This window comes from Chrysochloris asiatica, unplaced genomic scaffold, assembly GCF_000296735.1.
Source record: "Chrysochloris asiatica unplaced genomic scaffold, ChrAsi1.0 scaffold00009, whole genome shotgun sequence".
Lineage (NCBI taxonomy): Eukaryota > Metazoa > Chordata > Mammalia > Afrosoricida > Chrysochloridae > Chrysochloris > Chrysochloris asiatica.
The window spans coordinates 184,525-201,551 of record NW_006408527.1 but is presented as its reverse complement, the minus strand read 5'-3'; the positions used below and the strand labels follow the sequence as shown (position 1 = coordinate 201,551).

General features: G+C 37.9%; 1 protein-coding gene across 1 annotated transcript in view; it reads right to left on the bottom strand.

The window, feature by feature from the left end:
- Positions 1–17,027, bottom strand: part of USH2A (Usher syndrome 2A (autosomal recessive, mild)) — a 1,370,557-nt gene that overhangs the window by 1,262,533 nt on the left and 90,997 nt on the right. Inside the window, 1 exon segment of the mRNA XM_006834191.1 lies at positions 4,655–4,779. Within this exon segment, the coding sequence (XP_006834254.1) occupies positions 4,655–4,779 (125 nt within the window).

Sequence of the window (17,027 nt, the reverse complement as noted above, 5' to 3'; positions counted from 1 at the left end):
ACTGAGAAGTAGAAGAAATTAAACATGAACTCTCAAAGTTCCTAGAAACAAACAAGAATGAAAACACAACATACCAAAATCTTTGGAACACAGTGAAAGCGGTGCTAAGAGGACAGTTCACGGCAATAAATGCACACATCCAAAAAGAAGAAAGAACCAAAATTAACACATTAACACAGCATCTACAACAATTAGAAACTGACCAACAGAGGGAAACTACAGTCACCAAAAGAAAAGAAACAATAAAGATTAGAGCAGAAATAAATGAGACAGAAAACAGAAAAAACCATAGAAAGAATCAACAGGACAAGAAGCTGGTTCTTTGAAAGGATTAATAAAATTGACAAACCATTGGCAAACATAAGAAAAGAAAAGAGGGAGAAGACACAAATAACACACATTAGAAACCACATGGGAGATGTCACAACGGAACCAAAGGATATCAAAAGGATAACAAAAGAATACTATGAAGAGTTGTACTCCAACAAAATTGAGAACTTCGGCGAGATTGATACCTTTTTAGCAAAACATGACCTATCTAAACTTAGACAGAGTGAAGTAGAAGACTTGAACAGACCCATAACAAAAGAAGAAATTGACCAGGTTATCAAAAAACTCCCATCTAAAAGAAGTCCAGGTCCTGAAGTCTTCACTGGTGAATTCTACCAAACATTCAGGAAAAGCTATCATCAATTCTACTCAAATTATTCCAGAATATAGAAGAGGATGGAAAACATCCTAATACATTTTATGAAGCAAGCATAACCCTCATACCAAAACCAGAGAAGGACATCACTAAGAAAGAAAATTATAGAGCAATATCCCTTATGAACATAGATGCAAAAATTCTCAACAAACTAATAGCCAACAGAATCCAACAGCACATCAAAAAAATAATACATCATGACCAAGTGGGATTCATATCAGGGATGCAAGGATGGTTCAGCATTAGAAAAACGATCAATGTAGTCTACCATATAAATAAGAAAAAAGAAAAGAACCACATGATCATATTGATTGATGCAGAAATGTTCATGATCACTAGCCATTAGAGATATGCAAATCAAAACAACAATGAGATATCATCTCACACCAGTAATAATAGCAAAGAGCAAAAAAGTAGAAGATAATAGATGCTGGTGAGGATACAGAGAGACTGGGGCACTCCTACATTGCTGAAGAGATTGCAAAATATTCCAACACTCTGGAAAACAATATGGCATTTCCTCAGAAAGATGGAAATAGAAATACCTTATGATCCAACAATTCATTTCACAAGAAATATGAGCCATAACATGAGTAGATATATGCACACCAATGTTCATAAGAGTACTATTTACAATAGCAAAAAGATGGAGATAGCCAAAGTGCCCAACAATGGAAGAATGGATAAACAAACTTTGGTACATACACACAATGGAATATTATGCTACCTTGAAGAATAACAAGGAAGCTGCAAGCCACCACATAACATGGATGAACCTTGAGGACATTATGCTGAGTGAAATTAGTCAGTCACAAAAGAAGAAATACTGCATAGGACCATTATTATATAAGCTAAAAAAAAAAAAACCACACTAAAAGGGGAAAAAAAAATTCTTGTTGTTTACTGGTGTGTAGGGGGTGGAGTGAGGGGAGGCAGGGGAAGGTGGAGTACAAGGTATGGAACAGACATAGGATAGTTTGGGTGCTGGGGTACAATACACATGAACAGGGACAGGAATGAAAGAACAAGGTGGATGGGAGAACAGTTAGTCAGATTTGCATGGACTAAGTGGACAGAGGTAAATAATGATGTATGCAGAAGCTTGGAAAAACAGGGCTTTGGGATACAGGGATTGAGGCATGGCTTGAATGAGTAAAAGAGGGAAAATAATGTTAAGATGCTTGGCTGTCTTTTGAATCTTGGTTTCCCTGCCTACTATTGTAAACTAGACACTTAAAGAGGAGAGAAAGGAATAGCCAGAAACATCACCATAGAAAGCTTGTAAGTCTGTCTTCAGCCTATAACTGATTGGAATACCTAAAATGGGGCTAGAACTTGCCCAGTAAAGGAGGCTTCCTGTGGAAGCTTCACATTGCATAATACCATAGGTGGAATCCTGATCCCCATCTAGAATGTTCTGAGGTGGGAAATTTCCACTTGAAAGGACAAGCAGACTGGCCTGGAGTGGCTAGAAGAACAGAAAATACTTCTGGAAAGGGACCAGCAGAAAAACAAAACAAAACAACAACAACAACAAAATAACGGCAGTCACACTGACTACAACAAGAACAAGCAAGTTGTTCACCAGGGAGCCATCAAGGCAAGCAGTCAGGTCCTCTCAGTGCAAACCCCCATCTAAGACTGAGACTCAAGGGTAATACAAGAGCAGGCATGTGGTCTTGCTGGTGATCATCGTGGTCTACCAATAAGCGAAAGTGGGGGGAAAACACAATGAAGTTGTGAGCTAACTCCGACCATGTTCAATGGACTCTTGTCAACCTGCGTTGAGACCTGGTTGGCCAGCCGTATGGCGAGACCTGGGGATGCCTGTGCCCAGAGACAGAGATATGGCCACAGAAGACTAGAGTGGAGAGTAAAGCATCCAGCTGATAATGAAGTTTGGGGAGATGCACAAGAAGACCCATACTTGCAGATAGTACCCACTTGACCAGGCTTCAATGACTAGATGATCAGAAGTTGACTAGAGGAAGAAAGAAGAGGAAAAAACCAATAGTAATCAGCTACAATTTGATGAACTTGACCTATACTTATGGATGTAGCAGCTCAAAAGAAGGAACAAATCTTTACAGCAAGGATTATTCCCACCCTCTCAGTACACAGGGTTGACTGAGATGGGCAACTTAGACATTGGCTACCCAAAATGGGGAGGCTACAAAGGCAAGAAGTGACTAGCTTATAAACTTTTAAGAGGGAGCCTAGTTCCATATGGTGTGGGGAAGTTAGAATCTCCACTGAGCGGTTTCCAATCTGTCTGGACAGGGCTGGTGAAAGGAGAAAGGGATAAGACTCTTGTGGTTCAGTAATGAATAATTGCTATCAGGACTGATTGTGAGTGTTGCAAATGTAAAGGTAGATATTTTGTAACAAAAGGAGGGGAGTGGTTATTTTGCAGTTTAGGAGCAGAGGTTCCTGGGACCATCAAGAGAGAAGAGCGGAGTGTGGGACCCTATCCAGAGAAGCAGTGACACCAGAGATTGAGGAAGAGACAATGAAGTGGAGAGATGGAGTGGCTGGGGTCTATAGACTCAAGGAGGTAGAGGGGCTGTGTGCTGACAGCCGGGGAGCAGGCTTGCAGGGTGTACCCTTTGGTTGTTTGAATGGTTAAATACCCCTGAGTCCTTCGGTGTATATAAAAAAAATTAAAAAAAAAAAAGGGAATGGAAGCAAATGTTGTTGAATGATGATGCATGGAGGGGACTGTAATCATTGCAATGTAATGAAATACGATGTTGTTGTTGTTGTTAAGTGCCGTCAAGTCGGTTCCGACCCATAGCGACCCTGTACAGGGTTTCCGAGGGTGTAAATCTTTACGAGAGTAGAAAGCCTCATCTTTCTCCCAGGGAGCGGCTGGTAGTTTCGAACCGCTGACCTTAAGGTTCGCAGCCCGATTCGTAACCACTACGCTACCAGAGCTCCTTAATGAAATACGATAAGATGAATGTAAAACTGATGTTCTCCGATGTAAACTATTACTCAATTCACAATAAAAACTTAAAAAAAAAAAAGGTGTTTGCAATGAACCAGTCATTCATTGACTCTACAAAATTCAGTCATGAGATCTCTGCATCATTTGTATCAATAAAGCCATATTTTCCATTTACTGATTCTTCTTTGTTACCTGCTTTTGCATTCCAAGCATCAGTAATTATCAATGTATCTTGATTACATGTATGTTCAAATTGATACTGAAAAAATTGGTAGAATTCTTCAACTTCATCATCGCTGACTTCAGTAGTTGATGTATAAGTTTGAATAATAGTGGTTTTAACTGTTAATATTATACTATCACAGATAACACTGTACTCCAATGGGGTGGGGGGTGGAAAGGTAGGGGGGTGCTGAATCAGAATGAACTGGTTCAAGTCCTGTTAATGTAATTCTAATGCCAACTTCTGATCTTTTCAGTATATGTTGTATATTATCTTTTAAAACAATATGCCCCTTTTTTAGGGTAGGAAAATGTTAACACCACAGATGTAGTTTATTACATATTTGAACATTATTTCTCTCTTTCTATAAGGAGCTCTGATAGAGTAGTGGTTACCACTCCGACTGCTAACCTCAAAGTTGACAGTTCAAAACTACCAACCATTCCGCGGGAGAAAGATGAGGCTTTCTGCTCCTGTAAAGATTTACAATCTCGGAAACACTGTGCAGGATCACTATGAGTCAGAATCGACTCCATGGTACTTAACAACAACAACAACAATCGAGTACTTTAATTTCAATGTAACAATAGCCCTTACTCCAAATACACAAGAAGATACAGTGTATTACATATTCTTGCTTTAAAAACTGGTAGCGATAGAGAAGTTTTTATTTTAAAGCACCCTGAACTCCCTGAATATATTTAAATACTTTCGACAGCATTTTTTTGAAACAATATAATTGGGTAAAATAAATAGTATTATAAAGCTAAAATCTTACCATTTAAACTCTGTCCTATTCATATAATGCCAGAGGTAACATTGATAATTGGGCCACTTAGAGTTCTTGCATCAAAAGCTGTATTATCTTCTTCCAGACCATTGATGAAGAAACTAATTTTTTTCCTGATCCACCTATAAAAAATTACCACCATTGTTATTTTAAATGCACACATTTCATTTTATGACTAATTCTAAACTCTCTCTCCTAAATTAATCTCCTACTTCTCTACTTTCTTCTGATGAGAAGAGTACAAACAATTGATTTATTTTATTTAATAACTCAATAACGTATCTGTGTTTTTCTAAATCTAAATACAGTGATTTTATGTGAAGTTGATGGTGTTATGGATTGAATTGTCTCCCCCCAAAGTTTGTGTTGGAATTCTAATTCCTTTACATGTTGGTATACTCTCAATTAAAAATAGGAATTTATTTGTTATATTAATTATGCCATATTATTTTTATATAGAATATGAGATTAGGCACAGAGAAGCAAATATAAATGGAAGACAAGGTATAGGCCAAGTGGGATTACCAAAGAATCAAGGAATACCAAGTCTACAGAAACTGAAGAAAAATTTTCCCCAAATACAACATAAAGAGAGCCTTCCCTCAGAACGAGTACCCTGAATTTGGAATTTTAGTAGTGATGCTGTAAGATAAGCACTCAACCATAGGTCGGTTTGAACTGTAAGGTTGGCAGTTCAAACTCACCAGCTGCTCCTTGAAAATCCTATTCAGGATTGCCATGAGTCAGAATCAACTTGATGGCACTTAACAACAACAACAACAACCATCTGCAAGAAAATAAAAGACCACCTGCTTGGATGTATTTGAATCACAGCAGCACTAAGCTACTAAGACAGATGCTATCTATTAGAATATTCCCAAGTATATATAATTTTCGGTCCCATATGTTGAACAGCTTAGACTGATATGAGTTCTTATGCTTTTAAGATTACACGATTTTTAGATGCTCAGTAAATTTGTTATGGCTAGATTGGGAAGTAAATCTGAAATAAAGACATCAGGAAGAACTATTCAAAACCAGATTTACCAAAAATGTCTTACATGTGGATACAATTCAGTTAAAGTTCTGAATACAAGGTATTTCTTACAATATTTACTTTTGAGGTATTGTTATACAGTTAGTCACTTTCCAGTTATATTTCCATAATATAGAATAACTATGAAATTTGCCGAGTCTATCAAACAACCTATGGAGTATGGAGTCCTGGTGTGGCGCTGTGGGCTAATGTGTCAGACTGCAAAGTCGTTTGAACTGCAAGATCAGTGGTTCAAGCTCACCAGCTGTTCCTTGGAAACCCTATACAGGTTGCTAAATTGGAATCAATTTGACAGCACTTAACAACAACAATAACAATCAAACAACCTAACAATAATTTACACAGAGGTCAACAAACATTTTGTACAAGTAGCCAGAGAAAAAAAGTATCATTTTTGTCAAATGGGCCAATGGTGTGACTTTGCAGGTGAAAATGGTCTGTGTCCCAATTACACTTGTACTACAAAAGCATTTCTAGACAAGACTTAAGCAACTGGGCCTTCTTGCATTCTAATAAAACTTTGTTTAAAACCATCAGCCAACTAGACTGACCCTCTAGATTTTATTTTAAAGACACATGGATTGTGCCATAAGAAGTTATCAAATTTTTGCTTGTATGATAGAATTCCTAAGTAGCCAATATAATGCAATGAGACTATTTTGTATAGTATTTAATTTATGATAAATATACAAAATCTTCAATGATTGTGTATATTTCTGAATAAACTGATCAGCTGCTTGACATTGCCTTTAGTCCCTGCTCCTTCTGCTTTAGGGCTTTTAAATGAATTGCAAAAAGAATAATTAATATCCTAATTGATAAAAATGATGAAATAGCAAACAAAAGTCTTTGTAGAGAAAGAGTGACATAATATCTTACAGCTAAAAGATTTAGTGTTGAATATTTTAACTTTTAAAATTGTATTTTTATTTAATACTCCTTTCAATAACTGGTGAAAATAAATATCCATTCTCAGATATCTTTAAGTGGTTATGTGAACGACTGTCTTAATTATCTTTTTCAGTAGGACTTGTCCCCCCACCAAAAGAAAAAAAACAAAAATGAACAACTCTGGAAGGAAGTTAACATCATAATTACTTGATATTATCAATTCTTCAAAAAGTTATGAATATGTTTTTTTCCATTCTAATTAACTTGTTTTCATTTTAATCACATTCTTTCTTAAGTCCACTGACTTGGTGTTACATTTTATTTCTTTTTAAAACAAAGCCTTGAACAAACACAAAATACATACCAGCTTACATGGGTCTGAATATATATATATATATATACCTCTCTACTGGATAGTAGGGTTGCATTTTTTTATTATTTTTTTTTTTTGCATACCATTTTTTACAGCCTGTTACTGTCATTTGGTATTTGACTGTTATCATTATAAAAGATACAGGCTTTTCTGCTTTGTTATTTGTAGCATTATCTCATGTTTTACAACATCTTTGCGCAACATTCAGGCACATGAAATATAACTAGTGAAAAGTTCTCGGTAGTATTAATGCATAAAAAAGAATGTGGTTCCATCTCTACTGTCTTTACCCAGCCAAAAGCTGATGAACAGCCAATTTTCCTTTATCACATTAGCACAGCCATGAGGGAAACACATTTGTTCTAGTCAGCTACACTAAAGATACTATTACCAATCTAACATATACATGTTTTATATCAGCAGTATTCTCAGAGCATGAGAGAACCAACAATATATTAACACTAGCATGACAGTTTATTTAAGAAAAGAAAATTGTCTCTGTAGAGGGACAGAAGTTAGAAATGTATGGCTAAAGCTCAGTGTCACTGTTCTAATAAAGGTAATAATTCTTAGGCTTTCTTTATAGCAGGTAACACTCCTGTGACAGTTCTGTCATATCATTCAAATAAAAATGTTGTCTTTTACAAGTTTAAGTGCACCTTTATTTTGAGTCAGATAGAAGCATGTTTTTGATTTTCTGTATTCACTGTATTGTATCTGTAGTCAAGAGTTCAAGACCTCTTTTTTTCCCCCCCTTTTTATCAACTCATCACATATTTGCTTAGTAGAAGAATTCTGTGTCACTTGCAGTGAATTCCAATAGGATGTTTTCACTTTGTTGGTACTTAAAAAATGATTCATGATGATCCAAGTCACTCTATTCCATTGTGCCCTCCCCTACCAACTACCTTTCTATAAATAAGATGAAATCTTCTTTGGTTTCCTATACCATGCTTTATATTCCAAGATTCTCTGAACTATTTTACAATTCTGACCTGGGGCCCCATCACACTGAAGCCATGAAGACTCAGGCAGCTTTCTGCTACAGCTCATTTTGATGGCCCCCTTGCCGGTTATTTAGGGGGATAGGAATATATACGATGGAATTTTTGATTTGGGAAAACAAAGCCTCTGCTAAAGTAAACTTCCTATAGACTCATTCTCTACCCCTAGGAGAATTAGAGGCATTTGAACATGTAGCTTGAATGAATGAATTGGCAAACCCAGTAGTCGTTGTCATACAACAACAAAACCGTTGAAATCCCTTCATCCAAACACATATTGGAAAGAAGATCTACAGGAGACCATCCTCAAGCCTTCACTCTCTTGGAGATTCGTATTTCATTCTAATACTTTATAATTGTTGTTGTTGTTGTTGTTGTTAAGTGCCGTCGAGTCGGTTCCGACCCATAGCGACCCTGTACAGGGTTTCCGAGGGTGTAAATCCTTACGGGAGTAGAAAGCCTCATCTTTCTCCCGCGGAGCGGCTGGTAGTTTCGAACTGCTGACCTTAAGGTTCGCAGCCCGATTCGTAACCACTACGCTACCAGAGCTCCTTTTATAATTATTACTACTGGCTAATTGTGTGTGTATGCAAAAGCTAGACAATGAATAAGAAAGACTGAAGCAGAATTAATGCCTCTGAATTATAGCATTGGTGAAGAATATTAAATATATCATAAACTGCCAGAAGAACAAATCTGTGTTGGAAGAAGTATAGACAAAAAAGCTCCTTAAAAGAAAAGATGTGATATTTGTCTCATGTGCTCTGGACAAGTTATCAGGAGGGTCCAATCCCTGGAGAAGGACATCATGCTTGGTAAAGTAGAAGGTCAGTGAAAAAGGGATAGCCTCTAAGGAGATGGACTGACACAATAGGGGCAACAATGGATTCAAGCATAGGACGAATTGTAAAGATGGTGCAAGACCAAGTTCATTCTGTTGTTCATAGGGTCTGTGAGTCCGAACAGACTCGATAGCACCTAACAACAGTGATTTGTTGTATTGTTCTATTTGGAGTCAGAGTATATTAGACTTTTTTTTTTTAAAGAATTCCTGACATCCTCCCATACCAAATTTAAAAACCAATTACCAGAGAGTCCATTCCAAAGCATCCTCATGCATATCAGAGTCGAACTGCTCCCTACGGTTTTCAGTGGCTGATTTTTTCAGAATTAGGTTGCCAGGCCTGTCTTCTGAGGTATTTCCAGGTGGACTTGGACTTCTGACCTTTTAGTTAGCAGCTAAGAACTGTAGCTATATGTAACATGCAGGGTCTCCCATGCCTGATTCATGGAGAGTATAATTCAAAAGACCAGATTGTCACGTATTAGCTAAACTAAGCAGCTAATGAGAAAATATATTCAAGGGCACCTAATGAAAATGTAGTAATTGTTCACAATCACCTGTTTCATTTAAATGCCAGTGTTTGCTGTTATTCTATTCCTACTAGATAACTGATTCAAGCTAGGAAACAAGTAGAGAGAGTAACCCCGTGCTGACCTCTTCACTAGAAACTTGGTTTTCCCATTGCCTAATGAATCGGGCTGCAAACCTCAAGGTCAACAGTTCGTAACTACCGGCTGGCACGCGGGAGAAAGATGAGGCCTTCTGCTCCCGTAAAGCCTTGGAAACCCTGTTCAGGGTCGCTATGGGTCGGAACCGACTCGAAGGCACTTAACAACAACAACAAGGGCACTTAACAACAAAAACAAAGGAGCTCTGGTGTGGCGTTGTGGGTTAATGCGCCAGACTGCAAAGCCGTTTGGACTGCAAGGTCGGCGGTTCAAGCTCACCAGCGGCTCCTCAGAGTCGCTATGTGTCAGAACCGACTCCACAGCACTTCACAACACAACAACAAGGAACTCTGGTAGCACAGTGGTTACGAATCGGGCTGCTAACCTCAAGGTCGGCAGTTCGAAACTACCTGTTCCACTGGAGAAAGATGAGGCTTTCTGCTCCCGTAAAGATTTACAGCCTCAGATAGCCTGTGCAGGGTCACTATGATTCGGTACCGACTCCACGGTACTTAACAACAAACAACAACAATGGAGGGCTGGTGTGGCGCTGTGGGCTAATGGGTAAGACTGCAAAGTCATTTGAACTGCAAGGTCGGTGGTTCAAGCCTACCAGCTGCTTCTTGGAAATCTTATATAGGGTGGCTATGGGTCGGAATCGACTCAACAGCATTTAACAACAACAACAATGGATAAAGCACTGGACTTGCCACAAAGTTGATTTGAACCACAAGGTTTGGTTAAAACTCACCAGTCGCTCAACAGAAACCCTACAGAGTTGCTATGAGTGGGAGCAGATTTGACAGCACTTAACAATAATACCTTTCAGGCAGAGTCCTGATGTGGTACTGAAGGATAAACACTGGCCTCCAAGGCCAGTTTGAGTCATAAGGTTGTTGGTTCAAACCCACCATCTGCTCCTCAGAAACCCTATACACGGTAGCTGTACGTAGGAGCCAACTTGACTTAATTAACAACAACAAATTTAATAAAGTATCAACCTAATATCTAGTCACCCTATGAGTTAGACCAAAATAAAAAGTCATGATCCTATCTTTCAAGGAACTTGTATGTATAAAAGCGATGGAATAATTTTACTATGACAGTGTGTTGCTGTTGTTAAGTTGTTAAATGTCATTGAGTTGCTTCTGACTCATAGTAACCTTGTAGACGGTTTCCCAGGAGTCACTGGTGGGTTTGAACCACCAACAGTTTAGTCAGAAGTCCACTGCTTATCTTACAGCATCATACCAGGACTCCAAATACACATATAGGTGAGGCTGTCTGCCCCAGTAAAGATTTACACATATACACATATACCAAAGTCCACTACCATCAGGTCTATTCCATTTCATCCAGGCCCTATACATTCTATCGGTATTTACTTTTCATAACCAGTTTAGATGTTGCACAAGAATTGCAGTTTCAGGTTTTGGTTTTGTTTTTTGTTTTTTTTAATGTGCCTTCATTTTTAAGCAAAGGCATTTTAACCATTTTGAATGACATTTCCAATAAATTGAACATAAATGATCTAGGGATATTTTTTCAATTCAAACTCAGCCTTGAAAAGCGGTAGTGAACAACACAAATATAAAGAACATAATTTTCCATTCTAAGGAACTCAAATGACAAAAAATCTTTATGAATTTTTTTTCATAATGAATCAGAAATCAATGCTTTATGGATGTGAAAAGTCTTGAACTGGCTGAAACAAATGATTGTGAAAGAGAAATGTCTAATTTCTAGATTAAAGAAAGCTATTCATTACACATTCCACTATATTATAATTTTTTTTTTCGGGGGGAGGGGTCTCCTGGTGTGGTGCTGTAGGATCAGCACCGGACTATGAACAACAAGATTGGTAGTTCAAACTCACTAGCTGCTCCTCAGAAACCCTATACAGGGTTACAGGGTTACTATGAGATGGAACCAACTGGACACCAGTTAATTACAACAGAGTTTTTTTTTTTTTTAAGCATACTTAAAGCAATAAATTGTAGAGATTCCACAAGATTATTGTAAAATATCTTGGGTAGGTTGTAACACCCAGCTGAGAATATGTGCAATGTCTTCCTACTACTTACCATCCTATATCTAAGGCATTCTGATATTTTTCCTCAATCACCTGATCCAATTTTATTTCAAATCATTCATCAACACCCAATCTCCAGTCTAATTGGTGATGTAGCCTTATTGTCTGCTGATCACAGAATGCTCAATTGCATCTCCTTTCTCTGTTCAAGCTCTTTTCCACATCGTATTCATCTTGCTTTCATTTCTTTAGATCTTTAGTATTTTTCCAATTATCTGTTTCATAAATCCTTTGTGAACTACTTCAGCACTATAATAGTAGTTTGTATTTCTTGAGAAGTTGTCATATCATTGTTCTAAAATTGTATTAATTCTTTTTAGTTTTACAACATTCCAAGGCAAGATTTGTTATTATCTCATTTTAAAGATAATAAAAGAGTATCATGTATAATATTTTTTAAAAGGTCAAATAGAATGCAGACTGGTTCTAGAACCTGTATTAGCCACTCAATTTTAATTAGTTAGTTTCATCCAGTTAGCATTTAGAAATAACGTTATCAGCCATCTATTTTACCAAACCTAAACTTTGAGTTTTCTATCACTCTATCCAGTGAAGATGCAGCCTTTGTGTAAATACCTCCCACAATAAGGGCTACAACTTTCACATGCTAAAATCACTTGACATATGCCCAGTGACTAGAACTTTTTAAATAGTATCTAACTGACTTCTCAGGGACCTCTGAGAGCGTAGTGGTTTCGAATCGGGCTGTGAACCGCAAGTTCGAAACTACCAGCTGTTCCGCCAGAGAAAGATGAGGCTTTCTGCTCCCGTAAAGATTTACAGCCTCGGAAAACCCATACAGGGTCGCTATGAGTCGGAACCGACTCCACGGCACATAACAACTGACTTCTCAGTTAGTCCCTCTGCAGTTCGATCATCTACGTGTTATAGGCAAGCACCTTAAGCTTTACCATCTCCAGTATTCTGCTCTGCAGACCTGTGAATCTTTTCATTTTTAAGTAGTTATTTTTACTATTATAAGGAACTAAGCTGAAAGCTATCCCTTTATAGCTTCCATTCATAGAAGCCTGCTCTAACTCTTAGATCACACAACACGTATCTAATCCCTCTTCTACATAAGAGTTGGAGTCCTTGTGTGGCGCTGCCATTTAATTTGCTGGACTGCAAAGTCAGTTTGAACCACAAGGATGACAGTTCAAGCTCACTAACCACTCCTTGGAAAGGCTATACAGGGCCGCTATGGGTTGGAACCGACTCCATGGCACTTAACAACAAAACAACATTGTAAGAGTTAATCCAAATGTAAGGACAGTTGTCATTTCACTCCTAAATCTTCTTCAGTATAAATATGATTACTTTCTGTAATGATCTAAATATGATATAGTGTCCTGGTGTGCCGCTGTGGGTTAATGTGCCAGACTGCAAAGCTGTTTGAACTGCAAGGTCGATGGTTCAAGCTCACCAGCTGCTCCTTGGAAACCCTGTACAGGGTTGCTATGGGTTGGAATCAACTCTACGGCACTTCATAACAACAACAAATATATGATATAGTGTCGAATCTCTATTCTTAAAATGTGGCTCCAGAAAAACTATCATCTTAGCATTCAGTCTGACCTGTCAAGTTAGAATAGGAATGTCACATTAATGCAACCCAAAATTGCATGCTAGGTATTTGGCAATGACATCATGCAGTTAAAATTGATAAATTATCTTGAGCTGACTCCTCATTAAAAGCCAACTCTCTTTTTAAACCTACATAATGGCTAAATCACATCTCTGCCATCCTGTACACATGAAGTTACTTTTGTGAACTCAAGGGCAAGAATTTATATTTATCCATCGTATATTTCATCTTGTTAGATTCAGCCCATTGCTCCAGGCTGTCAAAATCTTTTTGGATCCTATGTCTGTCATCCAATATATTTACCATCCTTCCAAGATACGTTTCATTTGCAAATTTAATGAGCATGCTCTAGTGCTGGGCACAGCTCAATACATACAAATTGATTGATTGACTAATTGATATCCCCAAAATAAATCCAGCAACACAATCTACACTATACTACAACTCTAAGAAATAAAGCAAAGGCGTAGTTTGTAACAAATTCAATGTGACATACTGGGAATCTTTGTGTGCTTTTCAATGACCTTGTTTACTAATATATTTCCTGTATATGAGTACAAACAAAGACTCCAGAATATTAAATTAAAATCCTATCTGTTATGTGCTAGGTTAATAGAGCTATAGGATGGAATCCTGGTGTGGCACTGTCGATTAATGTACTAGACTGCAAGGCCGCTTTGAATCTAAAGGTCAGTGGTTCAAGCTCACCAGCTACTCTTCAGAAACCCTATACAGGGTCACTAGAGGTCAGAATCTACTCGACAGCACTTAACAACAACAATAACATCTATTAAACTGTAGGTTTATAGAGCTCTAGGGTAAGAACTGGACTGCTAAACACAAGATTGGCGGTTCAAATACAACAGTTGCTTCTTGGAAACCCTGTATTGTTGTTTAGTGCTGTCGAGTTGGTTCTGATTCATAGCAATTCTGTATAGGGTTTCCAAGAACAGCTTGTAGGCTTGGAATCACAGTCCAGTGTTTATCCTATAGTGCCACACCAGACATCCCTATAAGGGTCACTGAGTCATTGGAACTGAACCGTCTTAACAACAATTAACCTATGGATTCCGGATGTGGCACTGTAGGATAAGTTGTTGTTAAGTGCCGTCGAGTTGGTTGAGACTCATGCTACTCATGAGTTCAAACCCACCAGCGCTCCTTGGAAACCCTGTATATGGTCACTATGAGTTAAAACCGACTCAATGGCATACAACAACATCTATTAAGCTGTAACTATATAAACAGACGAGATAAAGAAATGAGGCAACTTCTTTAGCAGAAGTTAATCATGTAGACTACACAGACATATGGTTACGCTCTACTAGTTTGATTCACTGAATAATTGCTTTAATCTTAATTTTCTTTGTCTACATAAAGAAAATGACTTCATACACAGTTATGCTCCTCAAAGATTCTTTTTGTTTGTTTGTTTTTACTTTGCACTTGCCCTGAGCTCATATGCATGTATTCTATTTCTACAACAGCCCCTGCTTTTTGCCCCTCTTGCTCCCACTCTTGGTTTTCCTCTCTGGGTAACTCAGACAGGCCAGGCCCTTGATGTGATCTACAGTAAAAGTCTAAGTGCAGTACATTTTCATCCTGGGTATAATCCTTTGGATTTGTAGTTCTCCCCTTGATACCTATTAACGCTCTCCACATCCTTCAGCCTCCTACAGACAAGTCCTCAATTTAATCACTCTCCAAAAACTTAACATAGGAATGCAAGTAGTTTCTTTTGTCCTATGGTGATTAGATATGAAACTCTCTTGGCTATGTTTTCCTAAACTGTTAAATTACTCTCTTTCTCTCTCTACTTCAAAGAAAGCTATTAATTTACACATATGTGCAATGAAAAGTCTGCCAAGCATCCGATTTACTGTTGTTTCTTAGGGAACAGAAATAGAATTCGTGCTTTTCTGTAGAAACTGCCTAGGAACATAACATGCAAACGTCCACATCTAAGACTGCTTTTGGTGTCTGAAAGATGACAGTTATCTACAGTCTTAATTATCTTTATAAATCTTTATTACCTCTTAAAATTTTTTATCTGTTGAGAGCAGATAATTTCCAAAAGATAATCAGAATTAGCTTTAAACACCTTTAGTATTTTATACCACAATAATTAGGTATTTTACTTTTTTTAACTGCATTTTTCTTGGCTTCTTATTTGGTCTTCCATGTTTATGAAGAAAATTATTTATCATATCCTTCACTAAAAACCAATAACTTATTTGAAAATGGTTCCATTGTTTGAAAGTTAATGAATCATATGATATGGTTGGTGTTATGCTACACATATGCACTCCTGGTGTGGTGCTGTATGTAGAATCAGCACTGAACTGTGAACCACAAGGTCAGCAGTTCAGATCCACCAGTTGCTCTTCAGAAACCCTATACAGGGTCACTATGAGTCGGAACCAACTCAATGACACTTAACAACAATAATGCTAAACACATGGGATGTGAAAATGAATGAAACAACTTTTCCTCAATGAATTTGCTATCTATAAGAAAATAGGCACTTAAAATGAATTTGAAACAAAGTGGTAAATGTAATAGAATAGGTATGAATAAAGTGCTTAGTAACAGGCAGAGAACATCTACTTGTCCAAAAATTTCTCTATTCCTCTCCTTCCCACTAAACCAGTATTCCTCAAACAAGATATCTAACCATGCTTTGTTAAGTTTCTCCTTTTCTTTTTTAAAACAATCACGCACTATTGAATCATAAGAATCTTATCCTATCTCCTTTCACCAGACCCATCTAGACAAGACGATAACGATTCAAAGGGGATTCTACCTTCCCCTGCACACTATGACACTAAACTCACTCTTGAAAACTTGTAAGCCAGTCACTTTGTGCCTTTATAGCTCCCTATCTTAGGAAGCCAATGTCTAAGTTGCCCATACCTGTCCTCCCTGAATATAGAGGGGATAGGATTGATCCTCTATGTGAAAACTCCTTATTTCTCAGTTGTTATTTTGAGCTACTACATCCTTACGTATAGGTCAAGTTAATCAAATTGTGGCAATTTACACTTGTTTCCTTTATCAAATTTTCTATATTCTTCTAGTCGAGTTGTGATCATCAAGTCATTGAAGCTAGGTCAAATAGGTACTATCTGTAAGTTTGGGCATTCTTGTACATCTCCGCTCTCTTCATATCAGATGGATGCTTCACTTGCAGCTCTAGCCCTCTGAAGCTATGTCCTTGTCCATGGGCTCAGGAGTTCTCAGCTCTCATCATACTTTGGACCAACCAGCCCTACCTCTTCTCTCTCTCATCTCCAAGTCAATAGGGTCTATGGAACATGGTAGAACTCAACCCATATCTTCATTAGTGCCTTTCCCTCACTTCCACTTACCAGTAGACCAACATGGTCACCATCAAGCACACATGCCTGCTTATGTGGTCCCTTTGAGTTTCAATCTTGGAGGGTGGTTTGTCCTGAAGGGACAGACTACCATTTTTGTTTTGGATTTTCCCACTGGTCTTTCTTTCAAGAAGTACCTTCTGTTCCTCTAGCTGCTCCAGGCTGGTCTACTTGTCCTTTCAAGAGGAAATGTCCCATCTCAGAAGGTTCTGGGTGGAGCTCAGGATTCCATCTAAGGTCCTATACACTAAAAAGGCTACACAGTAGGCCTATTTCACTGGGAAAGTTCTAGAACCCCTTTTACATATTCCAATGAGTTATAGGCTGAAGGTGGCTTTACATGCTTTCTGTAATCATGTTTACTGATATTCTTTTCTACCCCACTCAAGTGTCTGTTTTACAATAGTAGGCAAGGGAAACAATATTCATAAGACAGTCAAGAATCTTAACATTAAGATGCCTCGATCCCT